The 16,975-nt window shown below is 37.3% G+C and overlaps 2 protein-coding genes across 8 annotated transcripts in view; both read right to left on the bottom strand.

The window, feature by feature from the left end:
• Positions 1-5,636, bottom strand: part of LOC117101812 — a 7,216-nt gene extending 1,580 nt beyond the window's left edge. Inside the window, exons 1-5 of one of the 3 annotated variants that reach the window (XM_033241896.1) lie at positions 3,863-5,636; positions 2,414-2,570; positions 1,862-1,950; positions 991-1,094; positions 439-599 (exon numbers count right to left, since the gene is read on the bottom strand). In XM_033241896.1, the coding sequence (XP_033097787.1) occupies positions 439-599; positions 991-1,094; positions 1,862-1,950; positions 2,414-2,570; positions 3,863-3,927 (576 nt within the window). In that variant the 5' untranslated portion in view covers positions 3,928-5,636. Of the gene's footprint in view, positions 1-438; positions 600-990; positions 1,095-1,861; positions 1,951-2,413; positions 2,571-3,793 lie in introns of all 3 variants that reach the window. The other 2 variants (XM_033241897.1, XM_033241898.1) reach the window with 2 other exon arrangements.
• A 99-nt stretch (positions 5,637-5,735) lies between these two features.
• Positions 5,736-16,975, bottom strand: part of LOC117101811 (nucleolin-like) — a 12,537-nt gene continuing 1,297 nt past the window's right edge. The window contains exons 1-14 of one of the 5 annotated variants that reach the window (XM_033241895.1): positions 14,697-14,844; positions 12,532-12,603; positions 11,874-11,914; positions 11,493-11,532; positions 10,907-11,360; positions 10,661-10,732; positions 9,850-9,967; positions 9,368-9,519; positions 8,905-9,040; positions 8,603-8,781; positions 8,239-8,359; positions 7,887-8,029; positions 7,634-7,774; positions 5,736-6,630 (exon numbers count right to left, since the gene is read on the bottom strand). In XM_033241895.1, the coding sequence (XP_033097786.1) occupies positions 6,566-6,630; positions 7,634-7,774; positions 7,887-8,029; positions 8,239-8,359; positions 8,603-8,781; positions 8,905-9,040; positions 9,368-9,519; positions 9,850-9,967; positions 10,661-10,732; positions 10,907-11,360; positions 11,493-11,532; positions 11,874-11,914; positions 12,532-12,603; positions 14,697-14,717 (1,755 nt within the window). In that variant the 5' untranslated portion in view covers positions 14,718-14,844 and the 3' untranslated portion in view covers positions 5,736-6,565. Of the gene's footprint in view, positions 6,631-7,633; positions 7,775-7,886; positions 8,030-8,238; positions 8,360-8,602; positions 8,782-8,904; positions 9,041-9,367; positions 9,520-9,849; positions 9,968-10,660; positions 10,733-10,906; positions 11,361-11,492; positions 11,533-11,873; positions 11,915-12,531; positions 12,604-13,504; positions 14,655-14,696; positions 14,845-16,975 lie in introns of those variants that run through there. The other 4 variants (XM_033241892.1, XM_033241893.1, XM_033241891.1 and 1 more) reach the window with 4 other exon arrangements.

The following is a 16,975-nucleotide window of genomic DNA, read 5'->3' as shown; positions in this document are numbered from 1 at the left end:
GACAGCAAGAAATCATTTAAATTATATCAAACTATTTTAATCGGAAGTGAACCAAGAGCTAAATTTGATATCAGATCGATAAATTACTCATGAGCTGGACATTTAGATGGAAAGTTGATCGATATAATAAATTTAAATGTCAATTCGAATGCAGAAGGATGCTGAAGGCAAAAGACGGAGTTATATATATCTTAGTAACATGATTCACACGGTCGTCTGGTTCTGGTGGGTAAAGCCGACCTCCTAAGGACTCCTAAAGTGTAGGAGTATAACAGGAGGGGTAGGAAGCAATAGGGACAGGGACAGGGCCGTGAGCAAGGGTAATTGATGTTGAATGTCATGTTAAAAATTATCTCCAGGGTAGGCCTAGTTAAAAAATGGAACAAATCATTTTTTAAAAGACTGCTTCAAAAATCAATTACATTAATTAAGATTCACCTGTAATGACCCATCGTCTGTCGATGGCTTTCCGATGGATTTGAACCCGGGAACTGTAAATATTCTCGCTGGGATGTCTTCTATTATTAGAAACTGCAGTAGAGTATTCATAAACGGATCCGATATATGAATGTCGTCCGGTAATGAAGGAAATTGCGTTACTACAGTATTAAAAAATAAAATAAAATGATGAGATATCTATCGTAGGACTAACTATCACAAGGCAAAATTCTCAATCGTTACCACTCATCGACATAATCTGTTATAATTATTTTTCATCCCCATCATTGTCACCACCACCACCGTGACCATTCATTCTCATCAACATCATCGTTGTCATCATTAACGTCACCATTGTCATTATCATCATCTCATCATCAACAGTTAATACCATCAAACATCATCATCTTCATCATCAACATCATCAATCATAAATCACCACTACCAGTTCCCGATATTCTACTCAAACATTATGGGGGAAGGGGGTGGTGTGGTGGTGTAGACGGGAAGGTAATGGTTAGTACTCATATTTCTTCATACAGTTATTCATACCTTTTGGGCATCGAAATGTGTTCTCGTGAAGACCCTTAATTTTGTGTGCGTACTTCCGGTCGTCAATATGAATGGCGGCAACAACCGTAATCGTTTCAACTTCACTGAAACGATTGCAGTAAAAGAACACACGTTAATTAATAAAAATGCTTTAAATATCAATAAATTGTCGCCAACTCTTATGATAGCAGTCTTCATCCCAAGTACCTCCATTATTTATCATCATAATGGACCTAGGCTTAAATTAATATTTCACTACTTATTTTTAGTAAATTTGTATTGTTCGCTCTCGTTAACTTCTGCATCAGTTCCTGAATGTTTTAAAGTAGCTATTGTGTCACATTGATTTTGTACCCCAGGACATCCCCTCCTCAACTTTACCCCCTGTTTTGCTTCGTGCATGAGGCCAAACGTCCTAATGTGCAATAAGGAATCGTCATCATAATCATCATAGTTAGCATCGACGTCACGATCCTCATCATGAACATGGGAGACATCTTTTCCAGAAAGAAGAGGTTACCGATCATAGAGTGGCGGCTCTAGGATATTTTCTTGAAGGGGGGGGGGCTAAGCTGTCTGACAGGGGAGACTTAAGCTCGTAGGCCCGAGCTGGGGGAAGGGTTTAAGAGGGGGAGTCCCCTACCAAATGATTTTTTTTCTAAAGAATAGGAACCTCGGAATGGCCGGAAATGGCACTCTCAGACTGTTACAGACATGTGTTGGCTTGCCGTGGGCCTATTTTTATATTTTTTATGGTCTGACGAGCTCTCCGATGGGGGAGTTTGACTTGACCGGTGGGGCTTAAGTCCCCTGCCTCTGCTGGTGCCGCCAATGTGATCTTACCCAAACGTGTCAAATCGTTTAGACCTACCTGCTTTCGTCACAATGGTTGATAATTTCATTAATCACGTGGTGACATGCGGTGTCTTTCAGCTGAGTGTTGACTACTACAATGGACAACTATGAAGTCACATTTGAAATATAACAAACAAATAAATCAATTACAATTCATACCAGTACATTCTTTTCATTCGGTTTAAAAATGCTAAAAATATAACTCATGAAAAATATACAAAAGGAAGACAAGATAGGCCTAAAAGACCTAAATACGGCACGGTTGATAAATTAAATGTCATTACTATTGGAATATTACTTTTACAATTCTTGAAGTCGGATAATAAATCATATTCAATTGGGCATATTTACAAAACTATGTTATTTTTATATATACACTTATAAAATTAGTATACAATATCCATATAGACCTATTCAGAAATGTATAAATATAGATAATAACAGATATCGAATTTAAGTGATACACAGAGCTCATGTACTGTACTTTTCAAGAAGTAATGCGGGCTCGTAAACTCTTTCGTAAACCATGCGTAAACACATGTTACAGGTAACTACACATCCGACTTACCTGTTCGTAAGCACAATTGAGAACCTGTATGGCCGCTGGATCTGTGTCCATGGGTTTGATTGGTCGTTGGCGCGTGCAAGCCGGCAGGTGCTGATGAAGGACGCGGATGTCCAGCGAGCGTCTCTCCACTTTGTGGTCAATACTCAGAGCCGCACGACTAGGAAAGGAATAATTCATGATAATATCATCAATGAAGATAATTAATGAAAGTACGATGAGTTTGTTAGATTGGCAGCTTGCCATTTAAAATATCGATCATGAAGTACTGTATGTTGCTACAAAATTATAATTGAGGCTATTCAACATTGTGTTAACGAAGTAAACAATTAACACTTGCTTTAAATAGATGAATATGACCAATATAGGCCTACACAAGAAATGCCTAGGGCGGATTGTCCCCATTTTCACGCATCCATGGAAATATACCCTTACGTGTAAGTTTTTAGTATACTACTCATGGGTGAATGGGTTATCGTAGGCATTTGTCTTAAGTTTCGCACACTAGACCCATGGATGCCCTGGGTAGCCGGGCCTCCTATAAGCGCGCAGACTATTTTTCTTATCCATTGCTTGCGAACATTTACAATAGAGCATTGAATTAATCACAAACCTTTATTCATAGTAATAAGATAACAGTAAATATGATTTGTATAGCGCTCGTCCATTTTAAAGAAATGCTTAATAAGGCGCTTGAGATAATAAACAGAAGAAACCTGAAAACAATGTTCATTCATTCACAGCTCATGTTGACGTAGTAATAATGCCGCGTTTCGCATTGAATACATACGTTACAAGTCAACACCCGCAAGTGTTCAAAAGTTCGGATATCTGAACAATTCTGAACACAATGATGGATCTGTCCTACCGAGAAGAAAGGATTGGCAATCAACAAATCCCACGAAGTTGTGCGTAACGGTTTTTGTCTTAATTCCAATTCGGAGACTTAAAATGAAGCTGCAGTTAGGTGCGGCCTGACAGTAGTCTAAATTTCGGCAAATGCGATTACGATTGTCTTCCGAAAAAAAAAACCATTTACGCATTTCAAAGACACATCTGTTATTTTTTTTTATAAGTACATCTATTCGTCTTTGAATGGGAATTCACTAAACAGTGAAAAGTAAATTACAACTCTCATGTTACATTTAAGTCATAATAGCTTCATACTTAAAATAAATTAATAATTCTATATTACCGTATGTATTCAAATACTTTTAAAATTACCATGATTCACCATACAAAATATAGGTCTATAGTATTAAACTAACTAAAGCATAAACGTGTAATTCAAAAGTTACAGAAATGCGTTGTGCGTGGAGCATGACGGCCAATCAAATCTATCATTTTACACATGTGACAGTCGTTAAAAGTGAATTTACTAACCTTCCGGCTGCAGCAATATCTGTATACGCAAGTACCACGTGGTTTTTAAACATGACGTAGTTAGCTTACTTTAGATAAATGATATTGGTCCTCCCGTGTGTATATCCAAGCCAACTGGAGACGTCAACTACCATTGCCTTCCAGAACAGAACACCATAACCTCGCAGACACTGAAGATATGCGGTTGCGCCGGTTGTAGTGTATTTTTCCCAACCAAAGATAAATAGGCAATAAAGACAAACACAATTCTGGTACAAAGGGTGCCCGTGAGAAATATGGAAGAGGCAATAGAGTGACAAACGCGCCGCTGGTACAAAAGGTACACAGAGCCAACACGGTGTGTGCAATACAATTAAGGATTCACTGGTTCCACCCTAAAGTGTCCGATTACTGCCCAGGTAACCTCTCTCGACAGCTTGTTTGCGGATCAACTCTCGATAACAATGGTTAAGTAGTTAAGTCATGCAGTTCCATAGTGTCATATCAACTTCTCACAGCGTAATCGTCACCATGGCGATGGAAATCTCATTACTGTACAACCAATAAAGGATGGCGATAAAAATAATTTCCAATGACTTCTAAAGTTAGACTCATTCAGTCTTTGAATTGAATTGAATTTGAATTTTTTAATGAAATTGTCATTAAGGATGAATAACACAAATGTGATTTACAATGGCCCTGATTCCCACACTTTTTTCCCTGGACCCAACTGTGATTTCTCAAAATCCCCGAAATTACTTGACATTGGTATTATCCATATTTTGACTTTTTATCAGTGACCCCGGATCCAGGAATTCACAATATGGGCCCACCTGAGCCCCACAATGGTTGGGGCTGAGTAAGAAATTTCTGATTATGGCACCTCAAGTTTGAAAAATGTGGGGGTTGGGGAGGAGCGGTGTCCCGGCTAACCCAGGAACATCTTCCGCTCCCTTTTAACCCGGGGACATGTTCCCCTCCCTTCTAACACTAATACTAATTCTAATAACTAGAGAATTTGTGTAGCCCAAGCCTGGCTGACCCAAAATCTAAAAAAAAAAAAAAAAATCTAGTACAGTTGTATAGGAGCGACTTTCTGGCAGAAAATATTTTCCTTCTGTAGTTACCATTATATCAATCAACTAACATACAAGGGCACAGCTGTACGCATTTGCATAGGTACGCATTTGAATGTTTCGTTATGAGCAACTTTTGTATTTGTTTCCCTGGTTTGCCATCACTATTCAATATGTTTTCTGGATTGTAATGTATCATGCATTTACAGCTTTTTGTCAACGTACCACAAATAATCGCCCATAACCAGGGTCGACGGATGGGGAAGAGTACACTGTTGTTGCAGTGTTCTCGATAGGTGCGTACCCACTCCAGCCTAGACAGAAAAGTCTAAATATATGGGAATAGAGAACAGGAGAATTTTTAGTGCCCCTTTTGGAAAGAAAAAAAAATAGAAATAAAAACGAAATTATTGATTGTCCAAGATGCTTCAGAGGTTATTTCAAGGCTTCTAGAAAAAAAATAGTCGTCTCTCGAAACTTTTTTAAAACATAGCTGTAGGAACCTTAGCAATGTCCCTTTACTGCACAGGGCTGGCTAGTCTGTATCCCAGTTTGTCCATATTTACACACCCTAATCCCACCAATCCTGGATAAGGCACTGGTCATAAACACAATACAGTACCATATCTATAGAGCTAGAACACACGCTAGAACGCTTCAAAAGTAAAAGGATTGCCTTAGGCGCAACCAACAGCTGTCCCACTTTTATCTCATCCTCTTTTGCAAGTCAGCATTGAGTATCATTCAACCCTTGCATTTGTACTTTACTGTAGTCCACCACTGGAAATCAAATGGAGTAAACATAGTTTGTATTGACAATGCATCCCAATTACACAAGTGTGATCATGGTTTTATAAAACAAAATCACAAACAGAATTCATGAATACATTTTCAATTTCATACCTTTATTCCATCTAAGTACTCCAACTCTTAGATGTATAAAAAATGTCAAATATTTACATTGGATAATACAAGACAGGTGAGCATTAAGATTAATGGAACATTAAAATCTATATAAAAAAAGCAGGTTATTGCCACAACTTCAAAAGTGGGAAGTCAACTTGGACAGTCTAAATCATGGTGATTCGTATTCACCAGTTTGTTGGATGGTTTGAGTTGAGTGAAAATTAATTACTGGAAAATAAAATAACTGAACAACTGTCCAAGAAATAAATTATGAACAAAAAATGTTTTATAAATTAAGAAATGTTTGAGCATTAAACTAATCTAAAACTTTTGTTATAAGGATTAATTAAAATAGTTTTTCAGTGGAAAGTTTCATAGTCCACACTGTATTGAATATCTGATGGCTATTTGTTTCTCCCTCCCCCACAAAAAATAGCCAAATTAAAAATAACTACACTCTACAAGATCATTACATTCAGAATTCATAAGCTTAATTGTAAATCCACACTCCGCAATGTCAAGTTGCTTCACACCTAAGATACTTGGTAGAGTTGCTCACATATACACATTTAAATTTACGCATTCTTTCATTCTTGCTGAAGCTTTCCCCTATACAGATACATGTCTTGTGATAAATTTACAGTTTTTATCATAAATTTAGTTAATCATCAGACTGGACGTCACTGAACGCTGCTTGACACAAGTACAATTTGAACTTGTTGGTTCAATTGAATGTTCTTTGCTAATCATTTTAAGAGACTGCAAAAAGAGTACTGTCCAGGATATAGTCTAAGTTTAGATGCTGCTCAACTTAATCATCAAATTTGATCTTTTTGTTTTGCCCTCCACCACCAAATGACGGCCTCTTGTTACCACCTAAGATAAAAAAAAATTCAATTCAAGTATCTTGTCATATCAGGATCAGTTGCTTATACAGTTGAAATTGTGCAAGTCAACTTTGCCTACCTCGAATAATTTTGAACTTGATATATTTTAAATGGCAAACTGTTGTGTTTTCCATCAATTAACAATCTGCAAGTCCAACAAATTTTCATGTCATATTTTATTTGACTTAAGCAAGTTCAACTGTATAAGCAAAATTTTAGGAATCGTTTCAGTGTCTAAATTACTATGGTAGCATGATTAATTCTCCTCGGTTCACCCCCCATTTAAAGTAAAGTACAATCTCTTCTCGTATATAGTAAAGTACAATCTCTTCTCAGTTTCACCCCCATAAAATGCAAGGTACAATCGCCAAATAAATATCATTAAAATATACTCCGACACACAGTCACTTTAATGTGTAATGTACTGCTCTATGTATCTAGTGTGCAAATGACCATTAACTATGGATTGTCTAATCACAATGTTGACTATTTACATTCTATGCATGACCAAATAACTTAGCCTAGGTATGTCTATAGTTAGTAAGAAACTCCCATATGGCATTAGGTAGCAATGTGTGATCAATTTTAAATTTTATAATTTAAGAACACCCCTTAGTTGTTAAAGGTTGTAAAATTGACATTTTCTTGTAAACGTTTTTACAAAGCAGTTTACTTTGTACTTGTGTAAACAAAAAATTGACATTTTCTTGTAAACGTTTTTACAAAGCAGTTTACTTTGTACTTGTGTAAACATATTTGTATGCAGGAACTATGTTGTATAATGCAGTTTATCAAAGCTGTAGCCTGGATGATTTTTGATTTTCATTCTGACAGTGGGCCTGGGCACAATTCACATAGAGCACAAGGACTCTTTACTCAGCATCTTGGAGCATATTATTATTGTATTATTATCATTATTATTATTATTATTATTATTATAGCTTGCGATTACTTCTTGGCAGAAGGGAAAGAAAAATTTTTTTTTATCTTACCATATCCGCCACTGCCACCTCTGAAACCGCCGCCACCACGGCCACCTCTACCACCACGGAAACCACCACCACGTCCTCCTCTGAACCCACCGCCACGGCCCCCTCTGAATCCACCGCCACGACCTCCGCGGAATCCACCCCCTAGAAAATGTGACCAAACATCAAGATTCAATAACAATGTTCAATAAAATCGCACGAGTAAATGTTTTCAAAGCAATTTGACAATAGCGTACGCATTGAATGTTGAACTTACCTCGTCCACCACCACCAAAGCTATCTCTTCTTGGTTTTGCAAGATCGATGGAAACATCAGTGTCGTCAATCTGTAGTCCATCGCTGTTGTCTGCCAAACATTTCTTTGCATCAGCTTCAGATGCAAAGTCAACAAATGCAATTCTGAGGTAAAGAAAATCACAAGAATTGAACCTTCAACCATGATAAAGGCGAGACCAGCAACAAGTCTAGTTGAAAATGATCGTTATATTTGCAATGTGGTTTTAAACCAAAATAAATAAATTTAATAATAAATAATTTTTGCATGTCACTTTTGTTGAGTATGTGCTTGCTGGAGATATTAAATAAACCAAATCAAACAATAGACCTACCCTTTAGGTTCACCAGTATCCCTGTCTGTTGGAATACGAATTGAATTGCCTCCAATAGCCGACCTTATGGAATCTTCAGTTGTCTCCGCTGACAAACCTCTCAACATGACAGTTTTCTGTTCTGTTGGCAAAATCATCTATGCATTAGTCTCATTAACATTTAGTAGACAAAAGCAATTAATGCCACAAAACCAGTTAGGCCAATGGAAATATAAAAATCATAAAACTTCAAAGCAGCAAACTGCTATTGTAGATTTTCTGTACTTTGAAATCCAATTAGAATGTTTACTGCTTAATTCAGCATATCTACATAACACGTTTGTTTCTCCTATCTCAATAATAATAATAATAATACTTTACTTACCACCACCACTACCACCACCACGACCACCAAATCCACCACCACCAAATCCACCACCTGAAGCACTTCGCTTGTCACCAACGTAATCAAGGAAGATACTCCTGCCCTCTAATTCCGTTCCTTGGTGTTCCTCAATGGCCGCTTTCACCTCCTCTTCCGTTGAGAACTCCACATATGCAAACCTGGAAATATATTTCACAAATTCTTTCAACAATTTAACAGTAAGCTACTTCTTGGGATAATATATAAATATATTATTATCTTGTATAAGCTTTTTTAGCATTATACTTTAGTCGTCATCTCACCCTTTGCTACGTCCATAATCGTTCTTTGGGATTCGAACATCCTGGGCACTGAAATGTTCCATGATGGTGCTTTCAACTGTGTCATAGTTCAAACCCTTAACGAACATTGTCCTGTCATCAGATCCCTTGCCTCGTTCTGTGAATTAAAAAAATATTTATCAAAAGATAGTTGCACTTTGCATCAATTTCAAATCATCATGTAAACAAAGTACCTCATGCATAGATTCTAGGCATCTGATTGGTTAAGAAGCAGGGCAATAGGAAGTACTATTCCCCTTAAAAATAAAACTTTGACCTGTCGCGATGCACAAACTCTGATCCCACTACATTGTGCTGCTGACGGTAAAGGGGACTGCGACCTCTACGATGAGATTATCCCCTGACAGCGTCACAGATCAGCGGGGAGACGATAAACAAATATGGAGGCTGCTCGTTTTGAGATGAAGGAGGACTAGCAACTTACCTCTACCTTGTTGCCTTGGTGTACCTTGGCCACCATCTGTTTTAGGTGGGTTAGCCCGGTCAATTCGGATGGCATTGCCTTCCACTTCTGAGCCATGAAGCTCCAACAGCTTCTTGAAATCTTCCTCCGAAGACACATCTACATAGCCAAACCTGTAGACGGAAGATAGCACATTTTAATCTATCCAAGTTTAGTCTCTCAAGTTAGCATCAGATTCCATTGCTATCTTCACTGATCAAATAGGTAATCATTACATTCAATCACGTTAAAGTATTGAAGTATCGCAAGTTAACAAATTCAAACATGCTTTACAGTTGAACTTGTCGAAGTCAAATCCAAAATGCCATAGAAAAATTGTTCGATAAAACTTGACTTGCAGATTGTTAATTACTGGAAACAACAATTTGGCATGTAAAATAAGTTCAACTTAAAAATTATTCGAGTTAAGTAAAGTCAACTTAGGCAAGTTAAAATGCATTTACCTTCGCTTTGGTACCAGTCTTGTATTCAAAACTTCAACTCCATGTTTCTTGAAGAACTTCACTAGCACACTTTCCTCAAGATCGGGGGAGAGTCCACCAATAAAGACTGGAATTGGTTCTGAAGAGATATAAAGAAAGAATAAAATCAACTAAAAATTAGAGTATATTACAATATCAATTAGTCATTCTCTCGGAAAAGGTTATAACAGCATATAATCCATAGTGCCTTTGATAAGTTGCACAGTGCTTGTGTTGAGAGCAGGTTATTACTTACTGATCAACAAATTTCTCAACAGATTAAATAATACCAAGGTTGCAACAAGTTACATATCCTAATCATAGAAGTGCCAGAGATCTTATTCGGTCTAACCAAACACAAATACAAACGTCTTCTAACCAAACACACATACAAACGTCTTCTAACCAAACACACATACAAACGTCTTCTAACCAAACACACATACAAACGTCTTCTAACCAAACACACATACAAACGTCTTCTAACCAAACACATACAAACGTCTTCTAACCAAACACACATACAAACGTCTTCTAACCAAACACGCATACAAACGTCTTCTAAACTACTAGTGCACTATGTCCGGTCATGCCTTTAAACAGACTGCTAAGATCTTTTACAGTCTATTCCTAAATAAATGACCGATTTATTCTAGTGTCTTGTGTAAAGCAATGACATTGCAACTGAACATCATTCATCAAGACTGGTTACAAAACACATCTTTTGAGAATACTGTATATATTAGGCCATCATTTGAACATCTTCATATGGTAAGGTAATCTCATGACATACCTCCACCCTTGTCAGCCTTCTTTTTCTTCTCGGCTCCATTAGTTCCTTTGGACTTTTTGACTGGTGGCTCATCTGAAATTTATTATTGGAAATTGTTAATGTAGAACTCATCATTATTCATTTAGCTGTCAGTTTTCATCATAGATATGGTCAATGGTCACATTTTTATAGCAAATTCCACAGTAAAACCATCTTAGTCACTAAGCTAAAAATACCCATTTCTGTAACTTTGGGAAACTGTCTTACCTTCATCCTCCTCTTCATCATCGTCATCCTCATCATCATCTTCCTCATCATCATCCTCTTCCTCTTTTGCTACCTTTTTCTTGGCAGCTGGTTTTTCCTCCTCTTCACTGTCATCATCGTCGCTTTCCTCCTCAGACTCTTCCTTGGCAGCCTGTTTTTTCTGCGACACCTTTGCAGGTGTTTTCTTGGCTGCCTTCTTTGGAGGTTTCTCTTCTTCCTCTTCCTCTGATGACTCTTCATCTGAAGATTCTTCCTTTGCCTTTTTGGCTGCAGCTTTAGGAGTTTTTATCTGAGCTTTTGGTGCCTCTTCTTCACTTTCTTCATCACTGTCATCATCGCTGGATTCCTTCTTGGCTTTGGCCTTTTGTGCAGCTGCCTTTGGGGTCTTTTTCTTCGTCTGAGCCTTTGGTGGTTCCTCTTCCTCGCTGTCATCATCGTCACTGCTTTCTTCAGCCTATGAAACAATATTTATTTTTTTATTTCCACAATACAACTTTTGATTGATTTTTCATGCGATTAATAGACAAATCCACAAATTAAATGTAATGTTTGATTACCTTAAATGACATAACCAAATTACACATACCTTAGCGGGCTTCTTTGTTACCTTGGCAGCCTTTGGTGTTCTAGGGGGAAAATCAATCAGATTTGGTGAATTAAATTCTTATTTTCAACAAATATATATGCAACATGGTCAATTTATGTCATGTTCTCAGACAAATGCCTCGTACTAAATCATCAGCAAGTGCACCGATTTGAATGGATGTGGTTACACTCTCTAGTAAACGACAGTCATCACAGAACTAAGATTAAGGGTGGTTTAGATACAATTATACCTGATCAAGGCGTGGATGCAATAATAAAATTTAGAGGGAATTTTTAAACCACCATTAAAGTACAATATGGGGGCCATTAATACAAGTCCAGAATTTCACTTTGTTCACTGCATTATGTTAACAGAACTTACTTCTTGGTTGGTGGGGGAGCAGCTACTTCCTCTTCAGAGCTCTGGGGAAAAAATCAAAATCTTGCTATACATAACTGTTCATACCAGTACTTTAACTAGGCCATCCGAAAAAAGTTTTACATTTTCGTGTATTTATAGACTTGTTGCATGCAGTACATTCTTTAATTTCCTATTTTGGGAGATACGTACAGAAGGCAAACACAAAACAACAAAAATGGAGGTAATATTTTAACTTGTAATTAACAACTTTATCGTTAAAGCTTTTAAATTCTGATTTTACTTCAAAATTTGAATTAATCTGTAATGACATTGCTTTTATTTTGAACTTTTTTATATGTTTAATTATGGAGTGATTGATTTTTAAGTATAACTGCATATTTTATTGTATTGTCTTTTAATGCTTTCACCACCTTGACACTGTTTTATTGTGAATGCACATGTGCCAATTATGCAAATGTGTAGATTTCAAATAAAGATAGTATTACACATTTTTACAATGATGGTCATGTCTCAGAGCCAAAAATTATCAGCAACTGGTATGGCAGCCAAAATACCTGGCACCTTCCATCTGCCTCGTCATCTTTGTCATCATTGAAAACCACACACAGAACTGTAACAGATAATTTATTCATAAACAAATTGAGAAACAGCACCTTACCTCTTCCTCACTGCTTTCTGGTTCTACTGGCTTTGGTGGCAGCTTCTTCTGTTTCTTAGAGGAGACAGGGGTCTGAATAAAGAAATGGATGGCATAAATAAGATAATTTGCTACCTCAACCTAGTATAAGCATAAGCATGGACGGCAGAGCGAGTGTATATATGCAAAAGTTGAGGAGCTAGCAAGTAAATAGAAAAATTTAGCAGATAGAGGCTATCAAATGTACGCCACAGTATCAAAACACTAGCAATCAATCAAATGTTCTTTTGACAGTACTTTACCACTGAAACCACCACACAAAAGAGATTTCACAGAAAAGGATTTATAATTCTTAGTTTATACTTTCGAATTTTTGTGTCTACTGCCCTTTGGGCAGTAGACACTTTGTTATCCTGGTCAATCCGGAAGCGTAAAGTTGACATTGTGAGCGCGAGTTGACGTTCACAAAAGTGTGAATAAGAATCCGGAATTGTAAAGTTGACATTATGTCACATTCGTGACGTGTGATATAACGTGATAGTACTACTACCCGTAAACTCGGTCGTGTGTGGTACGATGCATTGCTAGCCAATTCGTCATTATATATGGAGGTGCACAGTTCCGAAAGTTGGAAGTTAAAATTAAATCGAGTAGAAGTGATGAAACGGGTCAACAGTTGAACTCCGCTCAGGTCGACTTTTGCTTGTGGTTATTCCCGTTTTTTTCCCTACCCTAACTCGGTGGTTTTGGAGTTGATGCTAGCTTATTAACAATTTCAATCATCAGTCAGTCTGCACAAATTGGAAAGCCTGGATAATAATAAAAAGCACCGTTTCTATTAAATTTGGCAGTAGACACACACTCCCGCTGCGAGCCTATTTTTTTCTTTTTAAACTCACCAAAATTTTTTTGAATTCACTCATGCATGGTTAAAAACAAATAATTTCCGTTTTAAATTAGGTAGCAGGTACAGTACTTACTCAGTGTGGCTTACCTTGACGGACATTGGCCGAGGCGGAATACACATCACACGGTCAAAACAAGAACCAGTGAATGGTGGACTTCCGTATCGCCGTGGCAACCCAAATTGCCATGCCTCAAGTCTAAGCCACGCAAGACTTAGCTACAACCATTTATTCGTACCGAGCCATTTCAAATATATGCACATGGGTGCAATAACCTTACCAAGATGGGTCTCGCAAAACCCATCAACCATCACCAAGCTGCCTTCAGTTTTATCATCATACAGTAGTGAGCTGCGCAATGCTCACTTTCTACAAAAACTTCTTAGCAGAAGTTTGATCCACCATACAAATGGCCACGCAAGACCATCTACCTTCACTCGATTTCCTCAATGCAATATTACTTATTTAACCTTTAAAAATGTTTTTTTCAAATGAGGTAATTTTGATAAAAATAATTGTATTTGTAATTTCTTTCATGCACAATTTTGGAAATTTCAAAACAAGCAGTAAAGAAATTGGTGGGTCTGAAATTGTTTCAATTGTATTTCACACTTTTTTACTATTTCTTGGAAATTATTAATAAATTAAATAAGCCTAGGCCCAAATTAAAATACAAAAAAAAATTTTTGTTTGAATTCAGCATGACTTGTTTATTTTCCTCAATATTTGCATCCACTTTCACCAACATTTTATTTACTGTACTAGTAGGCTTCAGCTAGCTACCTAGACAGATCCAACTGTGTGTGATGGTAGTCTATGGATTAGTAGTACTAGTAGAGGCTTTGGCCTAGGCCTAGCTAGAATTAGGCCTAGAAATTGAAATTTTATTTAAACCCCTATATACACACGCCTAGCTAGGCACACTAGGCCTATGAAAATTTTGATCAAACGATAAAAGATACTGATGTGGCCAGAACATATTTAAAGGTTAAGTAAGAATAAATTATGTTTTCTCAGTATACTATGGCGACCAAGCCTATGGCCAACTCCAGCCCCATCCAACCATGTGGCATTGCCTCCACTGTCATCAAGTTCTCATGGCGTCACTTCACAGACCTCGTGTTGCTACAGACAGGTAGAATGTACACTGCACACGGCTTGCACACTTCCAGACAAATTCTCTGTATAATCACCTATATTTCACGATCAACAAAACGTATCATATTTGATACTAAACTTCAAACACAAATTTGATGTATTAGCAACATCCTGTTTGCTTACTTTTTGCTTCTTGACGACCATTTTTGCAATTTTTACTTGGACCTCTGAAAACGACGTGCTGAAGATTGAAGCGTTCGATTTAAAAGGAAGAGCACGAGAGCGTGGTCGGCGGATATGTCGTCGGACGACACGAGGTTAATATTTTTTACTATAGGTGGCGCTACATATTATATCGTATCAGTATTACCTAATTTACATAAAATATCATACTGATATTGAATCGATGCTTCATTTGTTAACCTTTTACAACTATTCATGTACGATTTATATTGTAATCGCCATTGAAATATCTTATGTATTGATCACGTGTCAGGTGTATTATTATTTTAAGTTAACTATAATTATATTAAATTGTTTTTCATCATTGAATAAAATGACAATCTCCATCCAATCCGGCGTTTGTTTCGTCTTGTCTCGCACATAAAAGGGATATAAAAAAGAATATAGAGTTCCTTGATTATAATAACCACAGCCATGACCGACAGGCCTACACCCTGTCAGCTGATAGTTTTCTTGTTGGTTAGGCCTACTGTAAGGGAGAAGTCATCGGAATTTAAATGACACCAATGACCACGTATCACGAGCCCCGAATGATTGTTTACATCGAATTAAATAATTGTTCAGTACCAACTGAGGGGCAGATCTAGAGATTTTCTTACGGCGGCGGCGGGGGGGGGGGGTACAATATGATGTTCACGCCGCCACGCCCACCTCAGCCCCACCAATAGGCCCCTAAGTGGTAAAAGAAAAAAGAGAAAAGAAAGGAAAGATACATGGAAACATTAGAAAGGAAAAGAAAAAAAATTATAAGAAATATAAGAAGAATACGAATTATAAGAAAGAAAATGAAAGAAAAGATAAGGAATCTAAGAAAGATAAGAAAAGTAAAGGTCAGGAACATTTGAAGGAAAAAGAAGAAAGACGTCAAGATGCAAAAGGAAAGATAAATGAAAGGCTTTGGGAGGAAAGTAACAGTCCTTGAAATGATTCAAATTACCAAAGCATTGTAATAACAACATTTATTGATAATCATAAAAACCAATCATTTGAACTTAATTAAACTAAGCTAAAACCAAATAGGCCTATATGATAATATTTTTTTGGTACATTTGTTTTGGTTTTTTCTTCTCTGTTGTTGTTAAGCGCCTCGAGGTTGTGTCAACGTGAGACGCTATATAAATCCAGAATAATTATTATTATTATTAAATAATCGAGCTCTCCTCGCCCGATGTATCGCCACTGAACTCATGGGTGCACTCCCTTGTTAGCTCCTCCTCTCTTTAACTCATATTTGTCCCCCTCTTTTTTTACTTTCGGCTTGACTGACGAGAGGAGGGGGACACGGGCTCATTCCCCCCCCCCAACGCCACCCCGCTGGATCCGCGCTTGCAACTCTGATGACTTCAATCGTGTTTATTATGGTGATACCCTCTTTTGGAAAATTGTAGCTTCCCAACATTTTAAGTTTGCAAGCTCAGCGTGGGTCAGTGACAGTCAAAGCGACATCGAGGATTGAAACCCTACATTTTTAATCACAGTTAATCATTGTTTTGAGAACTTTTTACATCAGGTGACCTTGAACATGTTGAAAGATTCACCGAGTCATGTAAAACGTGCATGACTAATAAAGATGAAGGAGCGTTGCTTCTTAATACGAGGCCTACGGACCACCCCCAACAAGAGGGTACATTGTAGTCAGTTTTAATTTGATAATAATGTTTACCGTATGTGATAAAGGAGAGGGGGGGGGGGAGACACCTGTCCATATTAAACGCCGTAGTCAAAACTTTTCCCGACTTTGTATCCTGTACACAATATCTATTCGGTAAGTCATAGGCCTATGTAAAACGTTCATGACCATTAGAAACAAGTAAGGAGCGTTGCTTGTATACGGACCACCCATTGTGCTTAGTTAGTTTAGTACCGTACTTTGATATTATGTTTATGTCATATACTTTTATGAGTTATTGTTCTTTTAGGCGATTTTTGAGTAGAAGTAAATTTTTTTGTAATAAAAGGACGCACCGTTGTGTGGACGAGTGCCGCTGTTCTAAAAGCGTATGCTCCAATAAATTTGATTTGATTTTGACAATTTAGCTGATTTAATCGATTTTAGAGTCTACAATATAGGTTATAGGCCAGACGTCCAAATCCAGTTTGCCGAGACCACTTTGCCGAATTCGAGTTTGCCTACTGAAAATCAATGAATCCCAGTTTGCCGAACCCAGCCGAAAGTCATTTAAAAGCAGTATAAAACATTAGAGCAGCACATTCACCAT

Source organism: Anneissia japonica, unplaced genomic scaffold (assembly GCF_011630105.1).
Source record: "Anneissia japonica isolate Jap-2015-1 unplaced genomic scaffold, ASM1163010v1 scaffold4988_len2956909_cov206, whole genome shotgun sequence".
NCBI lineage: Eukaryota > Metazoa > Echinodermata > Crinoidea > Comatulida > Comatulidae > Anneissia > Anneissia japonica.
Note: the sequence above shows the minus strand (reverse complement) of the source record. Positions and strands in the feature narration are given on the sequence as shown.